Here is a 26,167-nt window from a genome sequence, read left to right as displayed (position 1 = left end):
GAGATTTCAACTGCGTTTTGAACAAAATCGATAAATACCCAAATAAAAGATACAAAGAGGATAATAGTGTAAAAAAATTGAATGAATTTATTACAACATTAGATTTAGTATATTGAGACACATCAATACACACAAAAAACAATATACATAGATACAAAAAAGCAACAATATGCAAAATTTTAACTCTGAGAGTCGATTAGATCGGTGATATGTTTCGCAATGTCACATTCACAATTTTACTACTGTTATGTAAAAGCTACCACAGAATGGAAGAAATGCCCCAAGATACAATAACAGGAGTCATATCGCTAATATATAAGAATGAAGAAAAAAAGATATAAAAAATTGGCGAACCATCACTCTCCTTAATTTTGATTAATGGTTGATAGCTAAAACAAGATAGCTATGCTCAAATATATGGACACGTAGCGCCACATAATTTTGATGACGTCATAGCAGAAGTAAAAGTAATAGCCTTCTGGAGAAAAATTCCATCTTCAACCATTGAAAATTTCAAAGCAAATATTCCAGAAATTGAAGAGAAAACAATTTCTTCAAAACGTGTCAATGAACAAGAACAACATAACAACAAAACGATCGTTATGTCCACTAAACGTGTCCAATAATTGCAAACAGAATATAAAGTATATTACCAGACATAATCGACATTAACCAAACTGCCTTTGTTCCAGGGAGATCAATTCACGAAAATCTTATCTCTATTAGAGACAACATATTTTGGGCAAACAAGGAAAATTCACCATTAATTGTTTTATCAATAGATCAACAAAAACATATGATATGACAGACAGAAATATACTAGTATTAATAAAAAAATCTGGATTGGGAAAAACCTCATAAATTGGATAATTACTTCATATAAAAATGCTTCTTCAAAAATAAATGTGAATGGATATTTGACAGAAAAAATTTGGATGCAGAGGTGTGAGGCAGGGCGGCCCCGTTCTCCATTGTTATATTAATTCATTTCAGAATTGATATCATCAAATATCAAAAGCGACAAAGAAATAACTGGATTTAAGAACTGCATAAATCAGAGAGAAGTTTATAAAGGATTTGCAGATGACATAACACTGACCCTTGAATCATTGTCATCTGTAGATTCAGTGTTAAAATTATTCGGATTATTTCAACGTGGCACTGGTCTTAAAATAAATAAAAACAAATGTACAATGCTTATATGTGGAACTGCTCGAAGTTGGCCGTAGAATGGTATAACTGTAAAACGTGAGGACATTAAATTACATTAATTGGCAAAAATACAAAAAGTTGTAAATCTTTTGAAAGGGCGGAATCTAACTATTGTTGGAAGAGTTCTTATAGCTAAAACCCCTGCTACAATCAAAATTATGGTACATGGTCAGTTTTAAATTTAAGACAGAAAAATATATTCAGAAATTGGAAGTAAATATTTGGAAATTTATTTAGAATGAAAAAGCGCAAATGATCAGTAGGAATATCGGTTGTAGTGAACAAAATGAAGGGGGTATAAAAATGATAAACGTTAGGAAGCAAATTAAGGCATCGCAAATTGCTTCTGCCGGATATGAGTTCTTGGGCTAAAAGAGCAAAATTTTATGTGAATAGGTATTTTAAAGTGTTGTCAAAAGGTAATTCAGAATGTTTACATTTGAATTTTAAATTGGAAACTAATATCAATATTCCAAAATTTTATACCAGTATTATTAATTCATTCAAACAAGTTAGCTTAGAATGGAATCAACCACAAAACTATGGGAAATATCACAGGAAATTGATTGGCACAATCCATCAATCTTAGATAGGAATAAAATTGAACTCACTGCAAAATTAAGTTGGGTCAAAGCAAAAATAATAACAGTTGGTGATATACTTGACAAAACGCTTGATAGCCTATCCAAAATAATTTATCAGCAATTACAAATTATTACAATGAGTACGTTTAGGAGAAGTAGTTTATTAAGCAAGTATATGCATGGGTGACCGGCTGGGAATACCGAGTGTCGTAGGCATTTTATCTGATTTTGCTGGCTTTTCTAATGACTGCGAAATACAAATAGCTGAATACACCAAGCTATCATCGCCTGAGACCATACTACGTTGAATGCACCCGATCTCGTAAGTTGAGCAATGTCGGGCTCGATTAGTACTTGCATGGGTGACCGGCTGGGAATACCGTATGTCGTAAGCGTTTCGTCGCCGTTTCATTCGATTTTGCTCTTTTTTACTAACAACTGCGAAGTACAAATAGCCGAATAGACTACTACTTTATCGTCTACAACCATACCACGTTGAATGCACCCGATCTCGTTGGATCTCGGAAGTTAAGCAATGTCGGGCTCGGTTAGTACTTGCATGGGTGACTGGCTGGGAATACCGAGTGTCGTAGGCTTTTCGTCGCCGTTTCATTGGATTTTGCCCTGTTTTCTAACAACTGCGAAATACAAAAAGCCGAATAGACTACTACTTTGTCGCCTACAACCATACCACGTTGAATGCACCCGATCTCGTTCGATCTCGGAAGTTAAGCAATGTCGGGCTCGGTTAGTGCTTGCATGGGTGACCGGCTGGGAATACCGTGTGTCGTAGGCATTTTTTCTGATTTTGCCGTCTTTTCTAATGACTGCGAAATAATAATAGTTGAATACACCACGCTATCATCGCCTACGACCATACCACGTTGAATGCACCGGATCTCGTTTGATCTCGGAAGTTAAGCAATGACGGACTCGGTTAGTACTTGCATGGGTGACCGGCTGGGAATACCGAGTGTTATAGGCTTTTCGTCGCCGTTTCATTCGATTTTGCTCTTTTTTACTAACAACTGCGAAGTACAAATAGCCGAATAGACTACTACTTTATCGTCTACAACCATACCACGTTGAATGCACCCGATCTCGTTGGATCTCGGAAGTTAAGCAATGTCGGGCTCGGTTAGTACTTGCATGGGTGACTGGCTGGGAATACCGAGTGTCGTAGGCTTTTCGTCGCCGTTTCATTGGATTTTGCCCTGTTTTCTAACAACTGCGAAATACAAATAGCCGAATAGACTACTACTTTGTCGCCTACAACCATACCACGTTGAATGCACCCGATCTCGTTCGATCTCGGAAGTTAAGCAATGTCGGGCTCGGATAGTACTTGCATGGGTGACCGGCTGGGAATATCGAGTGTCGTATGCTTTTCGTCGCCGTTTCATTCGATTTTGCTCTGTTTTCTAACAACTGCAAAATACAAATGGCCGAATAGATTACTACTTTATCGCCTACAACCATAACACGTTGAAGGCACCCGATCTCGTAAGTTAAGCAATGTCGGGCTCGGTTAGTACTTGCATGGGTGACCGGCTGGGAATACCGAGTGTCGTAGGCTTTTCGTCGCCGTTTCATTCGATTTTGCTCTGTTTTTTAACAACTGCAAAATACAAATAGCCGAATAGACTACTACTTTATCGCCTACAACAATACCACGTTGAATGCACCCGATCACGTTGGATCTCGGAAGTTAAGCAATGTCAGGCTTGGTTAGTACTTGCATGGGTGACCGGCTGGGAATACCGAGTGTCGTAGGCTTTTCGTCGCCGTTTCATTCGATTTTGCTCTGTTTTCTAACAACTGCGAAATACAAATAGCCGAATAGACTACTACTTCATCGCCTACAACCATACCACGTTGAATGCACCCGATCTCGGAAGTTAAGCAATGTCAGGCTTGGTTAGTACTTGCATGGGTGACCGGCTGGGAATACCGAGTGTCGTAGGCTTTTCGTCGCCGTTTCATTCGATTTTGCTCTGTTTTCTAACAACTGCGAAATACAAATAGCCGAATAGACTACTACTTCATCGCCTACAACCATACCACGTTGGATCTCGGAAGTTAAGCAATGTCGGGCTCGGTTAGTACTTGCATGGGTGACCGGCTGGGAATAACGAGTGTCGTAGGCTTTTCGTCGCCGTTTCATTCGATTTTGCTCTGTTTTCCAACAACTGCGAAATACAAATAGCCGAATAGACTACTACTTTATCGCCTACAACCATACCACGTTGAATGCACCCGATCTCGAAAGTTAAGCAATGTCAGGCTTGGTTAGTACTTGCATGGGTGACCGGCTGGGAATACCGAGTGTCGTAGGCTTTTCGTCGCCGTTTCATTCGATTTTGCTCTGTTTTCTAACAACTGCGAAATACAAATAGCCGAATAGACTACTACTTTACCGCATACAACCATACCACGTTGAATGCACCCGATCTCGTTCGATCTCGGAAGTTAAGCAATGTCGGGCTCGGTTAGTACTTGCATGGGTGACCGGCTGGGAATAACGAGTGTCGTAGGCTTGTCGTCGCCGTTTCATTCGATTTTGCTCTGTTTTCTAATAACTGCGAAATACAAATAGCCGAATAGACTACTACTTTATCGCCTACAACCATACCACGTTGAATGCACCCGATCTCGTTTGATCTCGGAAGTTAAGCAATGTCGGGCTCGGTTAGTACTTGCATGGGTGACCGGCTGGGAATACCGAGTGTCGTAGGCTTTTCGTCGCCGTTTCATTCGATTTTGCTCTGTTTTCCAACAACTGCGAAATACAAATAGCCGAATAGACTACTACTTTATCGCCTACAACCATACCACGTTGAATGCACCCGATCTCGGAAGTTAAGCAATGTCAGGCTTGGTTAGTACTTGCATGGGTGACCGGCTGGGAATACCGAGTGTCGTAGGCTTTTCGTCGCCGTTTCATTCGATTTTGCTCTGTTTTCTAACAACTGCGAAATACAAATAGCCGAATAGACTACTACTTTACCGCCTACAACCATACCACGTTGAGTGCACCCGATCTCGTTCGATCTCGGAAGTTAAGCAATGTCGGGCTTGGTTAGTACTTGCATGGGTGACCGGCTGGGAATACCGAGTGTCGTAGGCTTTTCGTCGCCGTTTCATTCGATTTTGCTCTGTTTTCCAACAACTGCGAAATACGAATAGCCGAATAGACTACTACTTCATCGCCTACAACCATACCACGTTGAATGCACCCGATCTCGTTTGATCTCGGAAGTTAAGCAATGTCGGGCTCGGTTAGTACTTGCATGGGTGACCGGCTGGGAATAACGAGTGTCGTAGGCTTTTCGTCGCCGTTTCATTCGATTTTGCTCTGTTTTCCAACAACTGCGAAATACAAATAGCCGAATAGACTACTACTTTATCGCCTACAACCATACCACGTTGAATGCACCCGATCTCGAAAGTTAAGCAATGTCAGGCTTGGTTAGTACTTGCATGGGTGACCGGCTGGGAATACCGAGTGTCGTAGGCTTTTCGTCGCCGTTTCATTCGATTTTGCTCTGTTTTCTAACAACTGCGAAATACAAATAGCCGAATAGACTACTACTTTACCGCATACAACCATACCACGTTGAATGCACCCGATCTCGTTCGATCTCGGAAGTTAAGCAATGTCGGGCTCGGTTAGTGCTTGCATGGGTGACCGGCTGGGAATAACGAGTGTCGTAGGCTTGTCGTCGCCGTTTCATTCGATTTTGCTCTGTTTTCTAATAACTGCGAAATACAAATAGCCGAATAGACTACTACTTTATCGCCTACAACCATACCACGTTGAATGCACCCGATCTCGTTCGATCTAGGAAGTTAAGCAATGTCGGGCTTGGTTAGTACTTGCATGGGTGACCGGCTGGGAATACCGAGTGTCGTAGGCTTGTCGTCGCCGTTTCATTCGATTTTGCTCTGTTTTCTAACAACTGCAAAATACAAATACCCAAATAGATTACTACTTTATCGCCTTCAACCATACCACGTTGAATGCACCCGATCTCGGAAGTTAAGCAATGTCGGGCTCGGTTAGTACTTGCATGGGTGACCGGCTGGGAATACCGAGTGTCGTAGGCTTTTCGTCGCCGTTTCATTCGATTTTGCTCTGTTTTCCAACAACTGCGAAATACGAATAGCCGAATAGACTACTACTTCATCGCCTACAACCATACCACGTTGAATGCACCCGATCTCGTTTGATCTCGGAAGTTAAGCAATGTCGGGCTCGGTTAGTACTTGCATGGGTGACCGGCTGGGAATAACGAGTGTCGTAGGCTTTTCGTCGCCGTTTCATTCGATTTTGCTCTGTTTTCCAACAACTGCGAAATACAAATAGCCGAATAGACTACTACTTTATCGCCTACAACCATACCACGTTGAATGCACCCGATCTCGAAAGTTAAGCAATGTCAGGCTTGGTTAGTACTTGCATGGGTGACCGGCTGGGAATACCGAGTGTCGTAGGCTTTTCGTCGCCGTTTCATTCGATTTTGCTCTGTTTTCTAACAACTGCGAAATACAAATAGCCGAATAGACTACTACTTTACCGCATACAACCATACCACGTTGAATGCACCCGATCTCGTTCGATCTCGGAAGTTAAGCAATGTCGGGCTCGGTTAGTACTTGCATGGGTGACCGGCTGGGAATAACGAGTGTCGTAGGCTTGTCGTCGCCGTTTCATTCGATTTTGCTCTGTTTTCTAATAACTGCGAAATACAAATAGCCGAATAGACTACTACTTTATCGCCTACAACCATACCACGTTGAATGCACCCGATCTCGTTTGATCTCGGAAGTTAAGCAATGTCGGGCTCGGTTAGTACTTGCATGGGTGACCGGCTGGGAATACCGAGTGTCGTAGGCTTTTCGTCGCCGTTTCATTCGATTTTGCTCTGTTTTCCAACAACTGCGAAATACAAATAGTCGAATAGACTACTACTTTATCGCCTACAACCATACCACGTTGAATGCACCCGATCTCGGAAGTTAAGCAATGTCAGGCTTGGTTAGTACTTGCATGGGTGACCGGCTGGGAATACCGAGTGTCGTAGGCTTTTCGTCGCCGTTTCATTCGATTTTGCTCTGTTTTCTAACAACTGCGAAATACAAATAGCCGAATAGACTACTACTTTACCGCCTACAACCATACCACGTTGAGTGCACCCGATCTCGTTCGATCTCGGAAGTTAAGCAATGTCGGGCTTGGTTAGTACTTGCATGGGTGACCGGCTGGGAATACCGAGTGTCGTAGGCTTTTCGTCGCCGTTTCATTCGATTTTGCTCTGTTTTCCAACAACTGCGAAATACGAATAGCCGAATAGACTACTACTTCATCGCCTACAACCATACCACGTTGAATGCACCCGATCTCGTTTGATCTCGGAAGTTAAGCAATGTCGGGCTCGGTTAGTACTTGCATGGGTGACCGGCTGGGAATAACGAGTGTCGTAGGCTTTTCGTCGCCGTTTCATTCGATTTTGCTCTGTTTTCCAACAACTGCGAAATACAAATAGCCGAATAGACTACTACTTTATCGCCTACAACCATACCACGTTGAATGCACCCGATCTCGAAAGTTAAGCAATGTCAGGCTTGGTTAGTACTTGCATGGGTGACCGGCTGGGAATACCGAGTGTCGTAGGCTTTTCGTCGCCGTTTCATTCGATTTTGCTCTGTTTTCTAACAACTGCGAAATACAAATAGCCGAATAGACTACTACTTTACCGCATACAACCATACCACGTTGAATGCACCCGATCTCGTTCGATCTCGGAAGTTAAGCAATGTCGGGCTCGGTTAGTGCTTGCATGGGTGACCGGCTGGGAATAACGAGTGTCGTAGGCTTGTCGTCGCCGTTTCATTCGATTTTGCTCTGTTTTCTAATAACTGCGAAATACAAATAGCCGAATAGACTACTACTTTATCGCCTACAACCATACCACGTTGAATGCACCCGATCTCGTTCGATCTAGGAAGTTAAGCAATGTCGGGCTTGGTTAGTACTTGCATGGGTGACCGGCTGGGAATACCGAGTGTCGTAGGCTTGTCGTCGCCGTTTCATTCGATTTTGCTCTGTTTTCTAACAACTGCAAAATACAAATACCCAAATAGATTACTACTTTATCGCCTTCAACCATACCACGTTGAATGCACCCGATCTCGGAAGTTAAGCAATGTCGGGCTCGGTTAGTACTTGCATGGGTGACCGGCTGGGAATACCGAGTGTCGTAAGCTTTTCATCGCCGTTTCATTCGATTTTGCTCTGTTTTCTAACAATTGCGAAATAAAAATAGCCGAATAGACTACTACTTTATCGCCTACAACAATACAACGTTGAATGCACCCGATCTCGTCGATCTCGGAAGTTAAGCAATGTCGGGTTCGGTTAGTACTTGCATGGGTGACCGGCTGGGAATACCGAATGTCGTAAGCTTTTCGTCGCCGTTTCATTCGATTTTACTCTGTTTTCTAACAACTGCGAAATACAAATAGTCGAATAGACTACTACTTTATCGCCTACAACCATACCACGTTGAATGCACCCAATCTCGGAAGTTAAGCAATGTCAGGCTTGGTTAGTACTTGCATGGGTGACCGGCTGGGAATACCGAGTGTCGTAGGCTTTTCGTCGCCGTTTCATTCGATTTTGCTCTGTTTTTGAACAACTGCGAAATACAAATAGCCGAATAGACTACTACTTCATCGCCTACAACCATACCACGTTGAATGCACCCGATCTCGTTTGATCTCGGAAGTTAAGCAATGTCGGGCTCGGTTAGTACTTGCATGGGTGACCGGCTGGGAATACCGAGTGTCGAAGGCTTTTCGTCGCCGTTTCATTCGATTTTGCTCTGTTTTCCAACAACTGCGAAATACAAATAGCCGAATAGACTACTACTTTATCGCCTACAACCATACCACGTTGAATGCACCCGATCTCGGAAGTTAAGCAATGTCAGGCTTGGTTAGTACTTGCATGGGTGACCGGCTGGGAATACCGAGTGCCGTAGGCTTTTCGTCGCCGTTTCATTCGATTTTGCTCTGTTTTCTAACAACTGCGAAATACAAATAGCCGAATAGACTACTACTTTACCGCCTACAACCATACCACGTTGAATGCACCCGATCTCGTTCGATCTCGGAAGTTAAGCAATGTCGGGCTCGGTTAGTACTTGCATGGGTGACCGGCTGGGAATAACGAGTGTCGTAGGCTTGTCGTCGCCGTTTCATTCGATTTTGCTCTGTTTTCTAATAACTGCGAAATACAAATAGCCGAATAGACTACTACTTTATCGCCTACAACCATACCACGTTGAATGCACCCGATCTCGTTCGATCTAGGAAGTTAAGCAATATCGGGCTTGGTTAGTACTTGCATGGCTGACCGGCTGGGAATACCGAGTGTCGTAGGCTTGTCGTCGCCGTTTCATTCGATTTTACTCTGTTTTCTAACAACTGCGAAATACAAATAGCCAAATAGACTACTACTTTATCGCCTACAACCATACCACGTTGAATGCACCCGATCTCGGAAGTTAAGCAATGTCGGGCTCGGTTAGTACTTACATGGGTGACCGGCTGGGAATACCGAGTGTCGTAAGCTTTTCATCGCCGTTTCATTCGATTTTGCTCTGTTTTCTAACAATTGCGAAATACAAATGGCCAAATAGACTACTACTTTATCGCCTACAACCATACCACGTTGAATGCACCCGATCTCGGAAGTTAAGCAATGTCGGGCTCGGTTAGTACTTGCATGGGTGACCGGCTGGGAATAACGAGTGTCGTAGGCTTGTCGTCGCCGTTTCATTCGATTTTGCTCTGTTTTCTAATAACTGCGAAATACAAATAGCCGAATAGACTACTACTTTATCGCCTACAACCATACCACGTTGAATGCACCCGATCTCGTTCGATCTAGGAAGTTAAGCAATGTCGGGCTTGGTTAGTACTTGCATGGGTGACCGGCTGGGAATACCGAGTGTCGTAGGCTTGTCGTCGCCGTTTCATTCGATTTTGCTCTGTTTTCTAACAACTGCGAAATACAAATAGCCAAATAGACTACTACTTTATCGCCTTCAACCATACCACGTTGAATGCACCCGATCTCGGAAGTTAAGCAATGTCGGGCTCGGTTAGTACTTGCATGGGTGACCGGCTGGGAATACCGAGTGTCGTAAGCTTTTCATCGCCGTTTCATTCGATTTTGCTCTGTTTTCTAACAATTGCGAAATAAAAATAGCCGAATAGACTACTACTTTATCGCCTACAACAATACAACGTTGAATGCACCCGATCTCGTCGATCTCGGAAGTTAAGCAATGTCGGGTTCGGTTAGTACTTGCATGGGTGACCGGCTGGGAATACCGAATGTCGTAAGCTTTTCGTCGCCGTTTCATTCGATTTTACTCTGTTTTCTAACAACTGCGAAATACAAATAGTCGAATAGACTACTACTTTATCGCCTACAACCATACCACGTTGAATGCACCCGATCTCGGAAGTTAAGCAATGTCAGGCTTGGTTAGTACTTGCATGGGTGACCGGCTGGGAATACCGAGTGTCGTAGGCTTTTCGTCGCCGTTTCATTCGATTTTGCTCTGTTTTCTAACAACTGCGAAATACAAATAGCCGAATAGACTACTACTTCATCGCCTACAACCATACCACGTTGAATGCACCCGATCTCGTTTGATCTCGGAAGTTAAGCAATGTCGGGCTCGGTTAGTACTTGCATGGGTGACCGGCTGGGAATACCGAGTGTCGGGTGTTGTCAAAAACTGAATATAACTGAATACAACTGAATACAACTGAACACAACTGAAAACAACTGAATACAACTGAATACAAAAACTGAACACAACTGAATACTACCGCACACAACTGAATACACGGCTCGTGGCACGTGACATAAGTTTGAAAATGAATACAACTGAATATAACTGAACACAGCTGAATACAACTGAAAACAACTGAACAAAACTGAATACGACTGAACAGAACTGAAAACAACTGAATACACGCAACGAATACAACTGAACACCACTGAATACAACTCGACAATGGCGCGGGAGGCATAAGATTCGTGACGTCATCACTGATTACGTCATAATCGATGATGCGAATTTTGGAGATAGCCTCTCGAGCAATACATCAAACGTTTCAGAAAGATGAGGCGGTTTCATTACGGTTATTCTTGGCGTGATTGGTGACGTCATTGCTGATTACGTCATAATTGATATTGCAAATTTTGGAGATAGCCCCTCGAGCAACGCGTCAAACGTTTCAGAAAGATTAGGTGGTTTCATTACGGTTATTCGTGTCATAATTGGTGACGTCATTACAAATTGCGTCACAATTACAAATGTGCATATTCGAAATATAGTGACGTGCAGTATAATGCACCCTTAATAAAAACGAGATGATTTGAGTGCGGTAACTTTTGTCGTGATTGATGATATCATCACATATCACATCGTTATCGCCAATGCGAATTTTCGAAATAGCACAGGGACAGGTATAGTTCTTATGATTCCGAAAACTAGAGGCGATTTCGTTATGACGGTGTTCTCCGACCAGATCCGCCCCTCACCGCCGCGTGTTCGTCTCAACATTTAATTTTTGAACTATAATTCATTTTCAAGCAATTTTCAAAATCAATTCATCGCGTCATAATATATTCTATGAAGATCTCATTGTTGAAGAGGGGCCACAAATGTCGTAGCCTGTTTATTTCTCATCGTCTAGATTCGATCCTGTCTATAGCTTAGGCCAGGGGTAGGCAACCTACGGCCCGCGGGACGTATCCGGCCCGCGACGCTTCACTGATTTAGACTAAATTATATTATAATCTAACAAGTATATAAATCTCGTTTAATGAGCCTATAATTTTATTATAATTAGACAAATGGCAACAAAACGTAGTTGATGCCGAGTCCAAATGGTTTAATGGCGCAGAAAATATTCAAATGATCAGTCTTCGCGCGCTGTTTGAAATTTAACGTCGGATCTGTGTGAAAAAGGTGATTCATTGGCCATCCATTCGGTTTTTAACTTTTTTTTTAAATATGTGCGGCCCGCTAATGACTTGCAAGCTTTAATTTTGGCCCGCGAGCGATAAAAGGTTGCCGACCCCTGCTTAAGCCTACTATTTAACATACTATTGTATTATAATGCGGCTTATTGTGGCATCGGATGTTCACGATAGATTGCTTGCAGTCCATTTGCAGATCTGAATATTCGTGTGCACACTAGTAAAGACAGTTCGTTTTCAGTTGTTTGACAGGTTTACATATTTATCCCCGGGGAGAGTAAAGTACAAAAGACGGCTTGATCCTAGGGCTAACCACGACCTCTCGTCCGGTTACCATCCATGTCAGGTGTGGGTTAGTTAGCCAGTTACCGTATTTGCTCGTTTAATAGCCCGGGCGCTTATTTTTTTTAAACAAACTCACTAACCTGGCCCTCATTCAAACCGGCGCTTATTCAAGCAGGAGCGCTTGTTATTTTTAAAGTGAAATTATACACAAAAATTACGATACCGGTATCTTTGAAGACAAATATTTGACGACATTAATCCTTTTTCCATGTCAAACGCAAATTATTCACGTCTTAAGAGTAATTCCTCATAATACGCTTCTTATTTCCTATTGTTCTCTACCACTGAAAAATCAGCTTTCACACCGGGCGGCTATTCAAACGGGCGCTCAATCAAGACCGGGCGGTTAAACGAGCATATACGGTATTTGTTTTTAGAGGTATGGACTTGATGGTGAAGAAATCCGTAACCGACCAGCGGTAACGTGAATAGTGTCGAGGAGTACAGCAACCCTCTCGCATAAAATTAACCTCCGAATGTGATACGGACCTGCAAACCCACGCAGAGGGATCGAAGGTGCGATGTCGAGTGTATTCCTAACGCTGAGCACGCTGTAGCCTACCGCCTAGCTGCAAACCACCCATTATTCCTTGTTAAGTACGGGATTGCTTACGGAAGTGCTGAAGAAGGATGTGTTTTGTATTCTAACTAAAGCACTTGGCGATGAATCACTGACACCTGGATTGAATATTTTCGCTTGTTTTAATAATATTACCACATGATCAAATTGCGAAAATTAGTTTAGTGTCGCATTTGACGCTGAAAACTTGTCTCCGGGGTCACAGGTCACCAGATGTCGTTTCAAACCTCAAACAAGACTTCTGACACTTCGCCCGCGCAAGGTGTTAGGTTATTTGGATGCTCGTTGGTCTTAGTTCTCCGATGAGATCATAAGCAATAATTTCGTAAGTGGTTTATGCGAGTAGTAACCAAGGTATCTTACGACAGGACTACAAATCTGTATCGCTTGCCCTCGGATGAATACCAACCGTTATATGATTGCGACCAAAGCCTTATGTATACAGCACTCAGCCCTGCTGCCTCTCTGTTACGTGTTAGCCTGTACAATTCTGTTAAATCTGCTTCGTACCAAGCAAAGATTTCATCGAACCTTTCTTTCCCTTGGATGTATTAGGTAACTTATGCAATTGATTTAGCTAGACTATTTTTACTGAGAAAGTCCATTCAAGTTGTCACTAAGAACTGAAGGAGATGGATCAATCCAGTGAATCACCATGCGGCATATGCTTTAAGAATTGTGCCGAAGGAAGCCACAGCATTTTATGCGAAATATGTGGAAACTGGTTCCACGGCACCTGCGAGAAATTGAAAGAAGAATCTATCATGGAACTTGGGAACCTCTCGCAAGCATCGTATATATGCAGAAAGTGCTCTTCGGAAGACGATGGTTCATTCGACTTCTTGACTGCACTCCATCGCTTACGCAGAGTAAGTAATTCACCGCTCTTCCGTTCTTATAGACCTAATTACAGATTGTGCATCATCCGTCTAGTGTTTTTATAAAGAAATTTATTAAAAGTAAAGTCACGCGCACTCGCTCAAAATGTAGGCACTGATCTCTGAGCAAAGTTACGGACGATCGCTAAATTGCCAAGAGTTACTGAGGCTATAAATTATTATTATATTGAGTGCAGTTAGTAAATACGGATTGCCACGAGACGTTAACGCTGTTTATGTCAACACGATGAAAAATAACTATGAAATAATGAATTTCCACATGACGGAATTTATTACAAATTTGGGAATGAAAATTGCTTGTCTGATGGATATATTGTTAGTAAAACGGGTGAACACAGTCCATTCGATTATGTATAGATTAAGCACAGTATTGATGGGAAAGATTTTACGGAATTTCATTCTCCATAACCATATGACGACTTTTCCCGAAGGTGAAAATGGGATTTTGTGTCTGTTCCAATCGGTTTGACAAACCCCGGATGGTTCCCGCTCAATGGGGTCAATGTGAATTTTAAAGTATTGTGATGGTGGAAACGCCATTAGGGATGCTTGATAGCGGAATTAAACATCAAATTCCATAAATTTTGTGATTGGTGATTCACAACTAATCTCCATTTCTATTTCTAGAGTGCCAAGAAGAATTGGGGCATTTTTTGTGCATGTACAATCAGGGAAAAGCATATCATGCCATATTTCATAAGTCATGAAAAAGATATCACCAAGTACCATACATCCACTGATCGTCACTCACTGGACATATTGCGAAAGCATGGACTGGAGAAAGGCAAACGCCCACTTAAGACTACAGCAGATGGTAATTGTCTTTTCAACGCAGTGTCGTTGCTTCTGAATGATTCTGAAGATATGGCTAATGAGCTTCGGACAAGAACTTGCATCGAAATGGTCAATAATGAAGACGAATACATTCAGTCTGATATGGGGAGAGTTGTTTGTCATGTGTCCCCGGACTACCGCGAAGCCTGTGTCGACTGTACTCGTATTGGTGCTTTTTCTTCAGCTTGGACAATAATGGCACTCTCTAACATCATTAAAAGACAAGTGAACATGCTGTACCCCCCTGTTAATGGGACAAGGGACTTATATCCAAAGTTTCTCAGCAATTGCATCAAGCCTAGAGAAATAGTTGGCGTAGATCTGTGGATTATGTGGACAACAACAGAACTGACGATGACTTCTGACTGGATTCCAAATCACTTTGTACCACTTGTTGAAGAAACTGAATTTAATCCTGGTGCTCTCCATTCTACCCCAGTAAAGGAGGCTTTGAATACTATTCCTGACTCTCCAGGCGTTACCCCATTCAAATTTGGAAAACTCAATTTTGATGAAACCAGTTCTGATACTAGCATCGGTTTTGACCAGATTAATTTTGAATTTGGTTGGGATATCAGTGACGACAGCGATGACTCTGCTGATGCGTTCGAGCCAAAAAAGATGAGGGCTACCACACCAATTACCACATCAAGTCCATCTACTGCTTTCGAATCATCAAATGATGAGCGTGAAATACAATTGAGTGGCAGATTTCTTGCACCCAATGAACTTTACACAACTATGCTGGCAGAGGTTATTGCTGAAAAAGAAATCCCCACTGGTCCGAAAAGCAACATTGGATTCGTGGTACAGTTGGGAAAAAATAACAAGAAGAATTTTGTTCCAGATGATTGTGGCGCGTGGTGTGGTGTAAAAGCAGGGTCTACCAGAGCATATTTCCTCATTGAAGAAAATGGCAACCTGAAATTCGTCAGAAAAGATAAAGATGGCTTCTACACAGAGAAAAAGTCCGGGGGAAAATTCAGGAAAGAGCATGTACGGCCAATGCCCGACACCCAAGATATCCTAATTCTTCATAGAGTTTACAGCAAACTAAAGGCTAACACGAACTATCGAAAACGGGTGTCCTGGTTTCGTGGTTACGATGGTTCCTGCATCGGTGAAGGGAAAGCTGTCGTTGAATACCTGGGAGCTTTTCCGAAACAGCCCATGCCTCCCCATGGAAATACAAAACGAAACAAGCGTGAGTATGTAAGAACACCTCCTGGAGTTGTAAAAAACATCGATGATCATGTGCAGTCGAGGATGTCCACAAGGGAAATCTATAAGAAAATGATTGGCGAAGATTCGATTCATGCCCCGAGGGACTATCGACAAGTGAGATATAGGAAAATGCATGCCAAAAAAGACAGTTGGGGTACAGAGGGTTCACGCACTTTCGCTGATGGGGTTCTTGATGTGCTAAGCATGGTACAGACAGATGACTTCGTGCGAGAGGCAGCGGTAATCAAAGGTTCCCCACCCTGTGTGATTTTGTATACCAACAATCAGCTCGCTGATCTCAAGCGAATAGCTTCAACAACAAGTGACAAAACAATTTTGGGTGTTGATCGCACGTTTAACCTTGGTGCCTGTTATGCCACTATAATAGTGTACAAGCAGTCGAAAGTTGTAAGAAATAGCACTGGTGAAAATCCTATAATTTTGGGCCCAATTTACCTCCACTGGGATGGAAAATTCACGACATATTGTCACTTTTTCTCTCACTTGAGCTCCAGGATATCAACCACTGCTTTCACTTCGGAAATTAGGATTGGAAGTGACAACGAGTTTGCTTTAACAAAAGCTCTTGACAAGTGTTTTCCGGGAGTTCAGCGGTTTCTATGCACACGACACTTGATCCAAAATGTGCAGCGTTTGTTGCGGACAAAGGGGTCGATTTCCGAAGAGTCGAAAAAAATGCTGTTATCCTCTCTTTTCAGGGATGATGGAATTGCCAGAGCAGTTTCAAATGAGGAATTTGAAACCAAATCTGTCGAATGCAAAAGGCTTATTTCAAAGTTCCCCGAAGATATCAAGAGGTATATAACTGCACAGATTATGCCTCTGCTTGCAGAGTACGTTGTCAAACTGAGGAATGGGCTAATGCAAAAAGCGCTGTGGACCAACAACAATTCTGAGTCGATGAACAACCTCATAAAAGTTGACATTGATTGGAAGCCACAAAAGCTGCCTCAACTAATCAAAAAATTTAAAGACCATGCTATTTTGCAGTACACAGACATGCGGAGAGCCATTCACGGCAGGGGCAATTATTCCCTAAGTTCAAGGTTCAAAAAGTATTCCTACAGCAATGCAGTATGGCGAGAGATGGGAGAGGGCCAAAAAGAGAAAATATTTCAAAAATTAATTTTTGAAAAGGACCGTTCCCATATTCCCCTTGAAAACGAAATGGAAGAAGCGTCGAACCCAGCATTTCTTTGTCCAAGAAAATCGCACATTGCCAGAAAGCCGGGACAAAAGAAGGGAACTAGGGCCGAAAGAGCAGCAAAAAAGTAGATGGAGAGATGTAACGTGGCTCCTATTATGACACAGACTAATATTCACTACACATAGCTTATTCATCCAGTGTTTTTGATGAGCTATCGGACAAAATAGTCACTGGCTTCGTGTTTTTATCTTTTATTACAGTTCGTTTGTGTGTTGGTGTTTTAACAGTTCATTGTTTTCACGTTGGTTAGGCTGATGTGTATGCTTTAATGAACATGTCATTTCTTTGCACGAATAAAACAAAACGTGATGTTACATACTTTTCTTTGCTGTTGTTAAGATAATCATGCTCGCCTTTCAGTTTGTTCTTGGTTTGGGTTTACTGCACCAAGTACCGCAGATACCGGCACAGGATGCAAGACAATAGGAAGACTAAAGCACCTTCATCCCATAAAAAGAAGGCAGGCGGTTCAGTTCATTGGATCCAGATTTGCTGGCCTTATCGCCGTCGCAATGTGGTTCACGTAACTGCTGATCGGTTACGGCTTCCTCCATCATTAAGTCAAATTCATGCACCTGAAATATCTAGCTAGCTCACCATACCCAATATTGGCTACCAACCAAACGAGAGGCCACACGATTCCTATACATTTGTATCAAAATAAAATGATATCATATGTACGAGCATCGGCGCTCATTCAACCACTGTTCTTCACTCTAGGCAAATTTTGATTACCTCCTAAACAAGCCACGCGTATATTTTGCTTCGTAGACAAAACTGAGTATGTATCATGTAACATTGTCAGTGATTTCGTGTTACCTCAATCTCAAAAATTTGCACGAGCGTCAATAAAGTAATTAGTGATGACGCCACAAATCACGTCGAAATATTTTGACGTCATCAGCGGTGACGTATCTAAACACGCCGAATGACCGTAATAATATGGTCTCATTTTCAGAAACGTTTGATATACTAGTCGTGATTATATGTTGAAATTTTGCATTTGATATTATGACGTAACCACTAATGACGTCATAAATTTAGTCGAATGTCGCCACATTCAAACCATCTCGTTTGTCTCAAAGGTGCATTATACTGCACGCCAGTATATTTCGAATATTCAAATCTTAGATTGTGACGCAATCAGCAATGACGTCACCAATCACGCCAAAAATAACCGTATTGAAACCGCCTCATCTTTCTGAAACGTTTGCTATATTGCTCGATGTTCTATCTCCAAAATTCGCATTATCGATTGTGACGTAATCAGCAATGACGTCACCAATCACGCCACAAATAACCGTAATGAAACCGCCTCATCCTTCTGAAACGTTTGATGTATTGCTTGAGGGGCTATCTCTAAAATTCGCATTATCTATTATGACGTAATCAGTGATGACGTCACGAATCTTATGCGTCCCGTGCCATTTTCTCCAGTTGTATTCAGTGGTGTTCAGTTATATTCAGTTGTATTCGTTGCGTGTATTCAGTTGTTTTCAGTTCTGTTCAGTCGTATTCAGTTTTGTTCAGTTGTATTCAGCTGTGTTCAGTTATATTCAGTTGTATTCATTTTAAAACTTATGTCACGTGCCACGAGCCGTGTATTCAGTTGTGTGCGGTAGTATTCAGTTGTGTTCAGTTTTTGTATTCAGTTGTATTCAGTTGTTTTCAGTTGTGTTCAGTTGTATTCAGTTGTATTCAGTTATATTCAGTTTTTGACAACACCCCCGAGTGTCGTAGGCTTTTCGTCGCCGTTTCATTCGATTTTGCTCTGTTTTCCAACAACTGCGAAATACAAATAGCCGAATAGACTACTACTTTATCGCCTACAACCATACCACGTTGAATGCACCCGATCTCGGAAGTTAAGCAATGTCAGGCTTGGTTAGTACTTGCATGGGTGACCGGCTGGGAATACCGAGTGTCGTAGGCTTTTCGTCGCCGTTTCATTCGATTTTGCTCTGTTTTCTAACAACTGCGAAATACAAATAGCCGAATAGACTACTACTTTACCGCCTACAACCATACCACGTTGAGTGCACCCGATCTCGTTCGATCTCGGAAGTTAAGCAATGTCGGGCTTGGTTAGTACTTGCATGGGTGACCGGCTGGGAATACCGAGTGTCGTAGGCTTTTCGTCGCCGTTTCATTCGATTTTGCTCTGTTTTCCAACAACTGCGAAATACGAATAGCCGAATAGACTACTACTTTATTGCCTACAACCATACCACGTTGAATGCACCCGATCTCGTTCGATCTCGGAAGTTAAGCAATGTCGGGCTCGCTTAGTACTTGCATGGGTGACCGGCTGGGAATACCGAGTGTCGTAAGCTTTTCATCGCCGTTTCATTCGATTTTGCTCTGTTTTCTAACAATTGCGAAATACAAATAGCCGAATAGACTACTACTTTATCGCCTACAACAATACCACGTTGAATGCACCCGATCTCGTCGATCTCGGAAGTTAAGCAATGTCGGGTTCGGTTAGTACTTGCATGGGTGACCGGCTGGGAATACCGAATGTCGTAAGCTTTTCGTCGCCGTTTCATTCGATTTTACTCTGTTTTCTAACAACTGCGAAATACAAATAGCCGAATAGACTACTACTTTATCGCCTACAACAATACCACGTTGAATGCACCCGATCTCGTCGATCTCGGAAGTTAAGCAATGTCGGGTTCGGTTAGTACTTGCATGGGTGACCGGCTGGGAATACCGAATGTCGTAAGCTTTTCGTCGCCGTTTCATTCGATTTTACTCTGTTTTCTAACAACTGCGAAATACAAATAGTCGGATAGACTACTACTTTATCGCCTACAACCATACCACGTTGAGTGCACCCGATCTCGTTCGATCTCGGAAGTTAAGCAATGTCGGGCTTGGTTAGTACTTGCATGGGTGACCGGCTGGGAATACCGAGTGTCGTAGGCTTTTCGTCGCCGTTTCATTCGATTTTGCTCTGTTTTCCAACAACTGCGAAATACAAATAGCCGAATAGACTACTACTTCATCGCCTACAACCATACCACGTTGAATGCGCCCGATCTCGTTTGATCTCGGAAGTTAAGCAATGTCGGGCTCGGTTAGTACTTGCATGGGTGACCGGCTGGGAATACCGAGTGTCGTAGGCTTGTCGTCGCCGTTTCATTCGATTTTGCTCTGTTTTCTAACAACTGCGAAATACAAATAGCCAAATAGACTACTACTTTATTGCCTACAACCATACCACGTTGAATGCACCCGATCTCGTTCGATCTCGGAAGTTAAGCAATGTCGGGCTCGCTTAGTACTTGCATGGGTGACCGGCTGGGAATACCGAGTGTCGTAAGCTTTTCATCGCCGTTTCATTCGATTTTGCTCTGTTTTCTAACAATTGCGAAATACAAATAGCCGAATAGACTACTACTTTATCGCCTACAACAATACCACGTTGAATGCACCCGATCTCGTCGATCTCGGAAGTTAAGCAATGTCGGGTTCGGTTAGTACTTGCATGGGTGACCGGCTGGGAATACCGAATGTCGTAAGCTTTTCGTCGCCGTTTCATTCGATTTTACTCTGTTTTCTAACAACTGCGAAATACAAATAGCCGAATAGACTACTACTTTATCGCCTACAACAATACCACGTTGAATGCACCCGATCTCGTCGATCTCGGAAGTTAAGCAATGTCGGGTTCGGTTAGTACTTGCATGGGTGACCGGCTGGGAATACCGAATGTCGTAAGCTTTTCGTCGCCGTTTCATTCGATTTTACTCTGTTTTCTAACAACTGCGAAATACAAATAGTCGGATAGACTACTACTTTATCGCCTACAACCATACCACGTTGAGTGCACCCGATCTCGTTCGATCTCGGAAGTTAAGCAATGTCGGGCTTGGTTAGTACTTGCATGGGTGACCGGCTGGGAATACCGAGTGTCGTAGGCTTTTCGTCGCCGTTTCATTCGATTTTGCTCTGTTTTCCAACAACTGCGAAATACAAATAGCCGAATAGACTACTACTTCATCGCCTACAACCATACCACGTTGAATGCGCCCGATCTCGTTTGATCTCGGAAGTTAAGCAATGTCGGGCTCGGTTAGTACTTGCATGGGTGACCGGCTGGGAATACCGAGTGTCGTAGGCTTTTCGTCGCCGTTTCATTCGATTTTGCTCTGTTTTCCAACAACTGCAAAATACAAATAGCCGAATAGACTACTACTTTATCGCCTACAACCATACCACGTTGAATGCACCCGATCCCGGAAGTTAAGCAATGTCAGGCTTGGTTAGTACTTGCATGGGTGACCGGCTGGGAATACCGAGTGTCGTAGGCTTTTCGTCGCCGTTTCATTCGATTTTGCTCTGTTTTCTAACAACTGCGAAATACAAATAGCCGAATAGACTACTACTTTACTGCCTACAACCATACCACGTTGAATGCACCCGATCTCGTTCGATCTCGGAAGTTAAGCAATGTCGGGCTCGGTTAGTACTTGCATGGGTGACCGGCTGGGAATAACGAGTGTCGTAGGCTTGTCGTCGCCGTTTCATTCGATTTTGCTCTGTTTTCTAATAACTGCGAAATACAAATAGCCGAATAGACTACTACTTTATCGCCCACAACCATACCACGTTGAATGCACCCGATCTCGTTCGATCTAGGAAGTTAAGCAATGTCGGGCTTGGTTAGTACTTGCATGGGTGACCGGCTGGGAATACCGAGTGTCGTAGGCTTGTCGTCGCCGTTTCATTCGATTTTGCTCTGTTTTCTAACAACTGCGAAATACAAATAGCCGAATAGACTACTACTTTATCGCCTACAACCATACCACGTTGAATGCACCCGATCTCGTTCGATCTCGGAAGTTAAGCAATGTCGGGCTCGGTTAGTACTTGCATGGGTGACGGGCTGGGAATACCGAGTGTCGTAGGCTTTTTTTTCGTCGCCGTTCCATTCGTTTTTTCTCTGTTTTCTAACAACTGCAAAATACAAATAGCAGAACAGACTACTACTTTATCGACTACAACCATACCACGTTGAATGCACCCGATCTCGTTCGATCTCGGAAGTTAAGCAATGTCGGTCTCGGTTAGTACTTGCATGGGTGACCGGCTGAAATACCTAGTGTCGTAGGCTTTTCGTCGCCGTTTCATTCGATTTTGCTCTGTTTTCTAACAATTGCAAAATACAAATAGCCGAATAGACTACTACTTTATCGCCTATCCAACCTAATGTTATCTAATTCGAACCCATTAGCATTCCTCATCTATGAGTGATCCTTATCCTACCTGGGAATCAACCAATTTTCATCCCGAAATTCCTTCTATTGCAAGTCGATACCTTGAAATATCCAATATCAATAGAGTAACTTCAAGTTTTCTAGCAACAGACTTTATTATATTGCACCATAACATCAGATCTTTGGAAAAATATGCCGATAATCTAGTTGAGCTAATTTCAAATTTTTGTATTCCACCTCAAATTATTGCTCTAAGCGAGACTAGGATCATGAGTGAAACTGCTGTTGTCAATATTGATATCTCTGGTTACACCTTCATTCATGCTCCCTCCTCTACTCGCGCAGGCGGTGTTGATTTTTATATTAGGGACAATCTAAACTTTCATTTATGCACTGACTTCAGCCTTTGCCTCCCAAACTGTGAGGACTTGTGGATCGAACTCAAATATTTCCAACCAACCTCAAAAATTCAAAATCTTGTTGTCGGTGTAATATATAGACATCCAAAAAATAATATCCCATCATTCACCACAGCAATGTCTTGTTTATTTGAGAAGCTGGCGATGGCTAAAAAGCAATTTATTATATTAGGCGACTTCAATATAAATCTTTTTAATTCTTGTGACAATCCTACTACCAAGTATCTGGATATGCTAATGTCCAATTTCATATGTCCACTTATCACCAAACCAACCAGAGTGACCTCAACCTCCCACACATTAATTGACCATATCTACACTAATATCATAGATTCCCGCACTTCGTCATTTATTTTGCTCAGTGATCTCACCGACCACTTTCCCATAATGTGCACAATACCAGCAACTAATAGTAACGTTAAAACAAACACTCGCATGAAACGGGACATGACTAAATTTTGTGCTGACTCGTTCAGGCTAGAAGTTGAGTCAATGTGTAATAATTATACTAGTGTTATATTATCTGAAGTAAACTTCAATAGCTCATTTGATACTTTTCTTAGTCACTTCAAGTGGTTAATCAATAAGCATGCCCCATTAAGACCATTTTCGCGTAGAGAAAACAAATTTTATTCCAAACCTTGGATTACTAAAGGAATTCGTAATTCCATTAAACATAAGAACAAAATGTTCAAAAGTAAGTTCCTGAAGGGAAATTTATCCCAGCGTCTCCACTTTAAAAAATATAAAAACATTTTGACACATTTGCAGAGGAGATCAAAACAAATGTATTACCATAACATCCTAGAGAACAACAGAGGCGATGTTAAACGCACTTGGAAAACTATAAATGACATCATCAAAGTAAGGTCCAATGATGAAACCACTATCTCGGAACTGAAGCTTGAAAATGGTACCATAGTCTCAGACCCTGTCGCGATATCCGTTGAATTTAATAAATTTTTTTCATCCGTAGGAAAGAGACTTGCCGATAATGTCCCACACAGTACGAAATCTTTCAAAGCCTTTTTGGGTGCTCCTACACAGAATTCGTTTTTTCTGGAGCCATCAACACCATTAGAAGTTCACCAAGTAATAATGAACCTGAAAAAAGGCAAAGCAGTTGGGCATGATAATATTCCTTCTTTTTTCTTAAAATTAGTCGCAGACAGCATATCCCCAGCTTTGAGTCATTTCTTTAATCTATCATTTAGTTTAGGAATTTTTCCCTCCGCTCTGAAGATTGCTAGGGTAATACCCATCTTCAAAAGTGGCAACAAAAATAATCCTTCAAATTATAGGCCAATTTCAATTCTACCCTGTATCGGCATCGTCCTGGAAAAATTAGTCTATAAAAGAATGCTCAACTTCTGTAACAAATTCAATCTGATCGACAAATGTCAATTCGGATTTCAATCCAATCACTCGACTTCCCATGCCATCCTAGATCTTATTTCATTTATCTATGAAAAAATTGATGAAGGGGAGTCTGTCTGTTGTGCATTCCTGGATTTAAAGAAGGCCTTTGACACAGTTGATCATCAAATTCTTGTCCAAAAGTTGATACACTGTGGTTTTAGAGGTAACGCATGCAAACTATTATGTAATTACCTGAGTGGTCGATCACAGTTTGTTGAAGTAGGATGTCATAGGTCTCCGATGTTGCCCATCCACTGTGGAATTGTCCAAGGTTCGGTCATTGGACCATTGGCTTTCTTACTTTTCATAAATGATTTGTCGAACTGTTCGAATCTTTTAACAAAACTCTTCGCCGATGACGCTTGCTTGCTTGCCAGTGCCAAAGATTCAACCACGCTCCAAAATACTATGAACACTGAAATAGATAAAATAATTGAGTGGATGTTATGCAACAAACTCACTGTGAACGTAAAAAAATCTAAAGTCATGCTATTCAGTCCTAAATCAATTAAAAAACATCCCAACATGTTAATCAAAATCAGGGGGGTTGCTTTGGAAGTTGTTCAATCCTTTAAATATCTCGGGCTCTATATAGATAGTAACTTAAAATGGAACACTCATATTACCGAGATGCACAAGAAATTGTCAAGGTCTGTTGGGATTTTGGGAAAACTTAGGCATTATGTGCAGGATGCTACCCTGCGAACCATTTATTTTGCTCTTTTTCAATCCCACATCCAATATGCTATAACTGCATGGGGCTCTGCAACACAAACCAACATTCACAAATTGGAGGTCTTACAGAATAAAGCTGTTAGAACTCTCTCCAGAGCGTCTATTCGTACAAACTTAAACACCCTTTACCATAAAACCAGGGTGTTGAAACTATCCGAAATTTATACTCTAGAGATTGCCAAAGTTATGCACCAATTTCAGAATAATTACTTGCCCACAGCGTTCGACAATTATTTTGTTTCGCTTACCTCTGTGCATGAACACAACACACGCTCTTCGACCAAATCCAATCTTTTTGTACCTCGCTTTTCGCTGAGCAAATCTCAAAATTCCCTGAAATACAAAGGCGTAATAATTTGGAATAACATTCCCCAAAGTTTACGTGACTCCACATATGCTACTTTCAAAATAAAATATAAAAAATTCATGCTTTCATCCTACCTGTCTTTCTCCAGCACATCTGTTTGATGTGCTTACTGACTTTCCCTCGGCACTGCCAGCAGAATACTTGACTAGGTCCACAACCTCCCAGAGTCGACAGTACCTGTAATAAGTGAATCTGAATGTTTCATGTAAATTTTAAGTTGCTTCTTTATTATCATCTACTTCCATAGTGCATGCTCTGCACTATATTATGCTGTATGGCCATTTGTCATACAATGGTAATTCAATTTTGCTCATAGCCTAATCGTATAGTGTTAGCAGTATCTTTCAACAGTTCTACACTCATGATCCTTGATATTGGTCTCTCACCAAATACAATTTAATAACTATCTCGTATATATTTTTGTAAAAATCTATCATATTTACCACTTTATTATTATTGTGCTTTGTTGCATTTTCGAAATTTGTATATATATAGCACTGTTGATACTCAGTGCTGCAGTGGGTATTTCATCCATCTGTTCATACACATATTGTGTTCATTCTATATTCTCAACGATTCCAAGCGGTATGCTTACTAATTTACAACGCTATTTATTGTTACCCCCATCTACTTTGTTGAGTTAACCTGTTTTTCACAGATTAGAATAATTTTTATCTTTAATGTATTAATGACAATTCGACTTACCCCAGCACTTGCAATCTTCTTGCACCCCAGCACTTGCAATCTTCATGCAATCTTATTCGAACTCTTGGCAAACATTTATAACTATGATTACGCCGTGTTATCGGCATAATATCCCTACCGGGATATATTTAAAATCTGTTAAATAACTATCAATTCCATAACGCTGCGATATCGGTTCGGTATCCTGTCATCGCACTGTACTGCATTCCTGCTGCCGTTCCCATAGTTACTCGCACATATGTGCTTGGAGTCGTTTTTGGTTTTGCTTTTCTGTGTCTCGAGCGTCTCTTGGATTCAGGTCGTCTCGATTTTCCACTTCTTTATA

The 26,167-nt window shown here is 41.9% G+C and overlaps 2 protein-coding genes, 27 non-coding genes and 32 pseudogenes across 30 annotated transcripts; 60 read left to right on the top strand and 1 right to left on the bottom strand.

Annotated features, from left to right (window-relative positions):
- Positions 1-2,273: 2,273 nt before the first annotated feature.
- LOC120335150 (5S ribosomal RNA) lies at positions 2,274-2,392 on the top strand. The gene has a single exon (XR_005568630.2). It is a non-coding gene; the product is annotated as a 5S ribosomal RNA (ribosomal RNA).
- An 81-nt stretch (positions 2,393-2,473) lies between these two features.
- Positions 2,474-2,592, top strand: LOC120335143 (5S ribosomal RNA). Its single transcript, XR_005568629.2, has one exon. It is a non-coding gene; the product is annotated as a 5S ribosomal RNA (ribosomal RNA).
- A 70-nt stretch (positions 2,593-2,662) lies between these two features.
- On the top strand, positions 2,663-2,781 carry LOC120335136 (5S ribosomal RNA; annotated as a pseudogene).
- An 82-nt stretch (positions 2,782-2,863) lies between these two features.
- LOC120335129 (5S ribosomal RNA) lies at positions 2,864-2,982 on the top strand. Its single transcript, XR_005568627.2, has one exon. It is a non-coding gene; the product is annotated as a 5S ribosomal RNA (ribosomal RNA).
- Positions 2,983-3,063: 81 nt separating this feature from the next.
- On the top strand, positions 3,064-3,182 carry LOC120335123 (5S ribosomal RNA). The gene has a single exon (XR_005568624.2). It is a non-coding gene; the product is annotated as a 5S ribosomal RNA (ribosomal RNA).
- An 81-nt stretch (positions 3,183-3,263) lies between these two features.
- LOC120335115 (5S ribosomal RNA) lies at positions 3,264-3,372 on the top strand (annotated as a pseudogene).
- An 81-nt stretch (positions 3,373-3,453) lies between these two features.
- LOC120335100 (5S ribosomal RNA) lies at positions 3,454-3,572 on the top strand (annotated as a pseudogene).
- An 81-nt stretch (positions 3,573-3,653) lies between these two features.
- Positions 3,654-3,762, top strand: LOC120335094 (5S ribosomal RNA; annotated as a pseudogene).
- Positions 3,763-4,024: 262 nt separating this feature from the next.
- LOC120335079 (5S ribosomal RNA) lies at positions 4,025-4,133 on the top strand (annotated as a pseudogene).
- An 81-nt stretch (positions 4,134-4,214) lies between these two features.
- LOC120335071 (5S ribosomal RNA) lies at positions 4,215-4,333 on the top strand. Its single transcript, XR_005568617.2, has one exon. It is a non-coding gene; the product is annotated as a 5S ribosomal RNA (ribosomal RNA).
- An 81-nt stretch (positions 4,334-4,414) lies between these two features.
- Positions 4,415-4,533, top strand: LOC120335065 (5S ribosomal RNA). Its single transcript, XR_005568616.2, has one exon. It is a non-coding gene; the product is annotated as a 5S ribosomal RNA (ribosomal RNA).
- An 81-nt stretch (positions 4,534-4,614) lies between these two features.
- On the top strand, positions 4,615-4,723 carry LOC120335057 (5S ribosomal RNA; annotated as a pseudogene).
- An 81-nt stretch (positions 4,724-4,804) lies between these two features.
- LOC120335049 (5S ribosomal RNA) lies at positions 4,805-4,923 on the top strand. The gene has a single exon (XR_005568614.2). It is a non-coding gene; the product is annotated as a 5S ribosomal RNA (ribosomal RNA).
- Positions 4,924-5,004: 81 nt separating this feature from the next.
- Positions 5,005-5,123, top strand: LOC120335042 (5S ribosomal RNA). The gene has a single exon (XR_005568613.2). It is a non-coding gene; the product is annotated as a 5S ribosomal RNA (ribosomal RNA).
- An 81-nt stretch (positions 5,124-5,204) lies between these two features.
- Positions 5,205-5,313, top strand: LOC120335034 (5S ribosomal RNA; annotated as a pseudogene).
- An 81-nt stretch (positions 5,314-5,394) lies between these two features.
- LOC120335187 (5S ribosomal RNA) lies at positions 5,395-5,513 on the top strand (annotated as a pseudogene).
- An 81-nt stretch (positions 5,514-5,594) lies between these two features.
- LOC120335181 (5S ribosomal RNA) lies at positions 5,595-5,713 on the top strand. The gene has a single exon (XR_005568640.2). It is a non-coding gene; the product is annotated as a 5S ribosomal RNA (ribosomal RNA).
- An 81-nt stretch (positions 5,714-5,794) lies between these two features.
- Positions 5,795-5,903, top strand: LOC120335174 (5S ribosomal RNA; annotated as a pseudogene).
- An 81-nt stretch (positions 5,904-5,984) lies between these two features.
- On the top strand, positions 5,985-6,103 carry LOC120335108 (5S ribosomal RNA). Its single transcript, XR_005568622.2, has one exon. It is a non-coding gene; the product is annotated as a 5S ribosomal RNA (ribosomal RNA).
- Positions 6,104-6,184: 81 nt separating this feature from the next.
- LOC120335026 (5S ribosomal RNA) lies at positions 6,185-6,293 on the top strand (annotated as a pseudogene).
- Positions 6,294-6,374: 81 nt separating this feature from the next.
- LOC120335166 (5S ribosomal RNA) lies at positions 6,375-6,493 on the top strand. Its single transcript, XR_013480537.1, has one exon. It is a non-coding gene; the product is annotated as a 5S ribosomal RNA (ribosomal RNA).
- An 81-nt stretch (positions 6,494-6,574) lies between these two features.
- On the top strand, positions 6,575-6,693 carry LOC144432333 (5S ribosomal RNA). The gene has a single exon (XR_013480538.1). It is a non-coding gene; the product is annotated as a 5S ribosomal RNA (ribosomal RNA).
- Positions 6,694-6,774: 81 nt separating this feature from the next.
- Positions 6,775-6,883, top strand: LOC144432205 (5S ribosomal RNA; annotated as a pseudogene).
- Positions 6,884-6,964: 81 nt separating this feature from the next.
- LOC144432219 (5S ribosomal RNA) lies at positions 6,965-7,083 on the top strand. Its single transcript, XR_013480455.1, has one exon. It is a non-coding gene; the product is annotated as a 5S ribosomal RNA (ribosomal RNA).
- Positions 7,084-7,164: 81 nt separating this feature from the next.
- On the top strand, positions 7,165-7,283 carry LOC144432324 (5S ribosomal RNA). The gene has a single exon (XR_013480529.1). It is a non-coding gene; the product is annotated as a 5S ribosomal RNA (ribosomal RNA).
- An 81-nt stretch (positions 7,284-7,364) lies between these two features.
- LOC144432211 (5S ribosomal RNA) lies at positions 7,365-7,473 on the top strand (annotated as a pseudogene).
- An 81-nt stretch (positions 7,474-7,554) lies between these two features.
- Positions 7,555-7,673, top strand: LOC144432341 (5S ribosomal RNA; annotated as a pseudogene).
- An 81-nt stretch (positions 7,674-7,754) lies between these two features.
- On the top strand, positions 7,755-7,873 carry LOC144432329 (5S ribosomal RNA). The gene has a single exon (XR_013480533.1). It is a non-coding gene; the product is annotated as a 5S ribosomal RNA (ribosomal RNA).
- Positions 7,874-7,954: 81 nt separating this feature from the next.
- LOC144432209 (5S ribosomal RNA) lies at positions 7,955-8,063 on the top strand (annotated as a pseudogene).
- An 81-nt stretch (positions 8,064-8,144) lies between these two features.
- LOC144432201 (5S ribosomal RNA) lies at positions 8,145-8,262 on the top strand (annotated as a pseudogene).
- An 81-nt stretch (positions 8,263-8,343) lies between these two features.
- LOC144432214 (5S ribosomal RNA) lies at positions 8,344-8,452 on the top strand (annotated as a pseudogene).
- Positions 8,453-8,533: 81 nt separating this feature from the next.
- Positions 8,534-8,652, top strand: LOC144432326 (5S ribosomal RNA). Its single transcript, XR_013480530.1, has one exon. It is a non-coding gene; the product is annotated as a 5S ribosomal RNA (ribosomal RNA).
- Positions 8,653-8,733: 81 nt separating this feature from the next.
- On the top strand, positions 8,734-8,842 carry LOC144432210 (5S ribosomal RNA; annotated as a pseudogene).
- An 81-nt stretch (positions 8,843-8,923) lies between these two features.
- Positions 8,924-9,042, top strand: LOC144432291 (5S ribosomal RNA). Its single transcript, XR_013480524.1, has one exon. It is a non-coding gene; the product is annotated as a 5S ribosomal RNA (ribosomal RNA).
- An 81-nt stretch (positions 9,043-9,123) lies between these two features.
- Positions 9,124-9,242, top strand: LOC144432192 (5S ribosomal RNA; annotated as a pseudogene).
- Positions 9,243-9,323: 81 nt separating this feature from the next.
- Positions 9,324-9,432, top strand: LOC144432207 (5S ribosomal RNA; annotated as a pseudogene).
- Positions 9,433-9,513: 81 nt separating this feature from the next.
- LOC144432196 (5S ribosomal RNA) lies at positions 9,514-9,622 on the top strand (annotated as a pseudogene).
- Positions 9,623-9,703: 81 nt separating this feature from the next.
- LOC144432328 (5S ribosomal RNA) lies at positions 9,704-9,822 on the top strand. Its single transcript, XR_013480532.1, has one exon. It is a non-coding gene; the product is annotated as a 5S ribosomal RNA (ribosomal RNA).
- An 81-nt stretch (positions 9,823-9,903) lies between these two features.
- On the top strand, positions 9,904-10,012 carry LOC144432208 (5S ribosomal RNA; annotated as a pseudogene).
- Positions 10,013-10,093: 81 nt separating this feature from the next.
- LOC144432200 (5S ribosomal RNA) lies at positions 10,094-10,211 on the top strand (annotated as a pseudogene).
- An 81-nt stretch (positions 10,212-10,292) lies between these two features.
- Positions 10,293-10,401, top strand: LOC144432203 (5S ribosomal RNA; annotated as a pseudogene).
- Positions 10,402-10,482: 81 nt separating this feature from the next.
- On the top strand, positions 10,483-10,601 carry LOC144432342 (5S ribosomal RNA; annotated as a pseudogene).
- Positions 10,602-13,346: 2,745 nt separating this feature from the next.
- LOC120325535 (uncharacterized) lies at positions 13,347-17,040 on the top strand. Its single transcript, XM_039391655.2, has 2 exons — positions 13,347-13,656; positions 14,314-17,040. The coding sequence occupies exons 1-2, from the start codon at positions 13,420-13,422 to the stop codon at positions 17,038-17,040; spliced, it is 2,964 nt and encodes a 987-aa protein (XP_039247589.2). The 5' UTR covers positions 13,347-13,419.
- A 1,756-nt stretch (positions 17,041-18,796) lies between these two features.
- On the top strand, positions 18,797-18,905 carry LOC144432202 (5S ribosomal RNA; annotated as a pseudogene).
- An 81-nt stretch (positions 18,906-18,986) lies between these two features.
- LOC144432212 (5S ribosomal RNA) lies at positions 18,987-19,105 on the top strand. The gene has a single exon (XR_013480454.1). It is a non-coding gene; the product is annotated as a 5S ribosomal RNA (ribosomal RNA).
- Positions 19,106-19,186: 81 nt separating this feature from the next.
- On the top strand, positions 19,187-19,305 carry LOC144432335 (5S ribosomal RNA). The gene has a single exon (XR_013480540.1). It is a non-coding gene; the product is annotated as a 5S ribosomal RNA (ribosomal RNA).
- Positions 19,306-19,386: 81 nt separating this feature from the next.
- Positions 19,387-19,504, top strand: LOC144432191 (5S ribosomal RNA; annotated as a pseudogene).
- Positions 19,505-19,585: 81 nt separating this feature from the next.
- LOC144432190 (5S ribosomal RNA) lies at positions 19,586-19,703 on the top strand (annotated as a pseudogene).
- Positions 19,704-19,784: 81 nt separating this feature from the next.
- LOC144432204 (5S ribosomal RNA) lies at positions 19,785-19,903 on the top strand. Its single transcript, XR_013480453.1, has one exon. It is a non-coding gene; the product is annotated as a 5S ribosomal RNA (ribosomal RNA).
- An 81-nt stretch (positions 19,904-19,984) lies between these two features.
- Positions 19,985-20,103, top strand: LOC144432250 (5S ribosomal RNA). The gene has a single exon (XR_013480486.1). It is a non-coding gene; the product is annotated as a 5S ribosomal RNA (ribosomal RNA).
- An 81-nt stretch (positions 20,104-20,184) lies between these two features.
- LOC144432334 (5S ribosomal RNA) lies at positions 20,185-20,303 on the top strand. Its single transcript, XR_013480539.1, has one exon. It is a non-coding gene; the product is annotated as a 5S ribosomal RNA (ribosomal RNA).
- Positions 20,304-20,384: 81 nt separating this feature from the next.
- LOC144432189 (5S ribosomal RNA) lies at positions 20,385-20,502 on the top strand (annotated as a pseudogene).
- An 81-nt stretch (positions 20,503-20,583) lies between these two features.
- Positions 20,584-20,701, top strand: LOC144432343 (5S ribosomal RNA; annotated as a pseudogene).
- An 81-nt stretch (positions 20,702-20,782) lies between these two features.
- On the top strand, positions 20,783-20,901 carry LOC144432194 (5S ribosomal RNA). The gene has a single exon (XR_013480452.1). It is a non-coding gene; the product is annotated as a 5S ribosomal RNA (ribosomal RNA).
- An 81-nt stretch (positions 20,902-20,982) lies between these two features.
- LOC144432240 (5S ribosomal RNA) lies at positions 20,983-21,101 on the top strand. Its single transcript, XR_013480476.1, has one exon. It is a non-coding gene; the product is annotated as a 5S ribosomal RNA (ribosomal RNA).
- Positions 21,102-21,182: 81 nt separating this feature from the next.
- On the top strand, positions 21,183-21,291 carry LOC144432213 (5S ribosomal RNA; annotated as a pseudogene).
- Positions 21,292-21,372: 81 nt separating this feature from the next.
- On the top strand, positions 21,373-21,491 carry LOC144432289 (5S ribosomal RNA). The gene has a single exon (XR_013480522.1). It is a non-coding gene; the product is annotated as a 5S ribosomal RNA (ribosomal RNA).
- Positions 21,492-21,572: 81 nt separating this feature from the next.
- On the top strand, positions 21,573-21,691 carry LOC144432340 (5S ribosomal RNA; annotated as a pseudogene).
- Positions 21,692-21,772: 81 nt separating this feature from the next.
- LOC144432332 (5S ribosomal RNA) lies at positions 21,773-21,891 on the top strand. The gene has a single exon (XR_013480536.1). It is a non-coding gene; the product is annotated as a 5S ribosomal RNA (ribosomal RNA).
- Positions 21,892-21,976: 85 nt separating this feature from the next.
- LOC144432195 (5S ribosomal RNA) lies at positions 21,977-22,094 on the top strand (annotated as a pseudogene).
- A 351-nt stretch (positions 22,095-22,445) lies between these two features.
- Positions 22,446-26,147, bottom strand: LOC144431971 (uncharacterized). Of its 2 annotated transcripts, XR_013480320.1 has the most exons (6): positions 25,843-26,147; positions 25,212-25,314; positions 25,019-25,103; positions 24,228-24,450; positions 23,412-23,720; positions 22,453-22,764 (listed from the first exon to the last, which is right to left on the bottom strand). XR_013480320.1 is itself a non-coding variant. In XM_078119887.1 (5 exons), exons 1-4 carry the CDS (start codon positions 25,947-25,949, stop codon positions 24,263-24,265), a joined length of 483 nt encoding a protein of 160 aa, XP_077976013.1. In that variant the 5' UTR covers positions 25,950-26,147; the 3' UTR covers positions 22,446-23,720; positions 24,228-24,262. The 2 variants fall into 2 exon arrangements, 1 of the variants encoding a protein (XP_077976013.1); XM_078119887.1 differs by having other exon boundaries at positions 22,446-23,720.
- Positions 26,148-26,167: the final 20 nt, after the last annotated feature.

Source organism: Styela clava, chromosome 14, assembly GCF_964204865.1.
Source record: "Styela clava chromosome 14, kaStyClav1.hap1.2, whole genome shotgun sequence".
Lineage (NCBI taxonomy): Eukaryota > Metazoa > Chordata > Ascidiacea > Stolidobranchia > Styelidae > Styela > Styela clava.
The sequence above is the reverse complement of the archived record's forward strand: the minus strand, read 5'-3'. Positions and strand labels throughout refer to the sequence as shown.

Coding starts and splice junctions, on each gene's coding strand:
- LOC144431971 (XM_078119887.1), bottom strand. CDS start 25,949: ATGCCGATAACACGGCGTAATCATAGTTATAAATGTTTGCCAAGAGTT. Junction 25,104..25,211: donor GATGTGCTGGAGAAAGACAG/GTAGGATGAAAG, acceptor TTTGTATTTCAG/GGAATTTTGAGATTTGCTCA. Junction 24,451..25,018: donor TGTTGTGTTCATGCACAGAG/GTAAGCGAAACA, acceptor TATCTATTTCAG/TGTTCATAGTATTTTGGAGC.
- LOC120325535 (XM_039391655.2), top strand. CDS start 13,420: ATGGATCAATCCAGTGAATCACCATGCGGCATATGCTTTAAGAATTGT. Junction 13,657..14,313: donor CACTCCATCGCTTACGCAGA/GTAAGTAATTCA, acceptor TTCTATTTCTAG/AGTGCCAAGAAGAATTGGGG.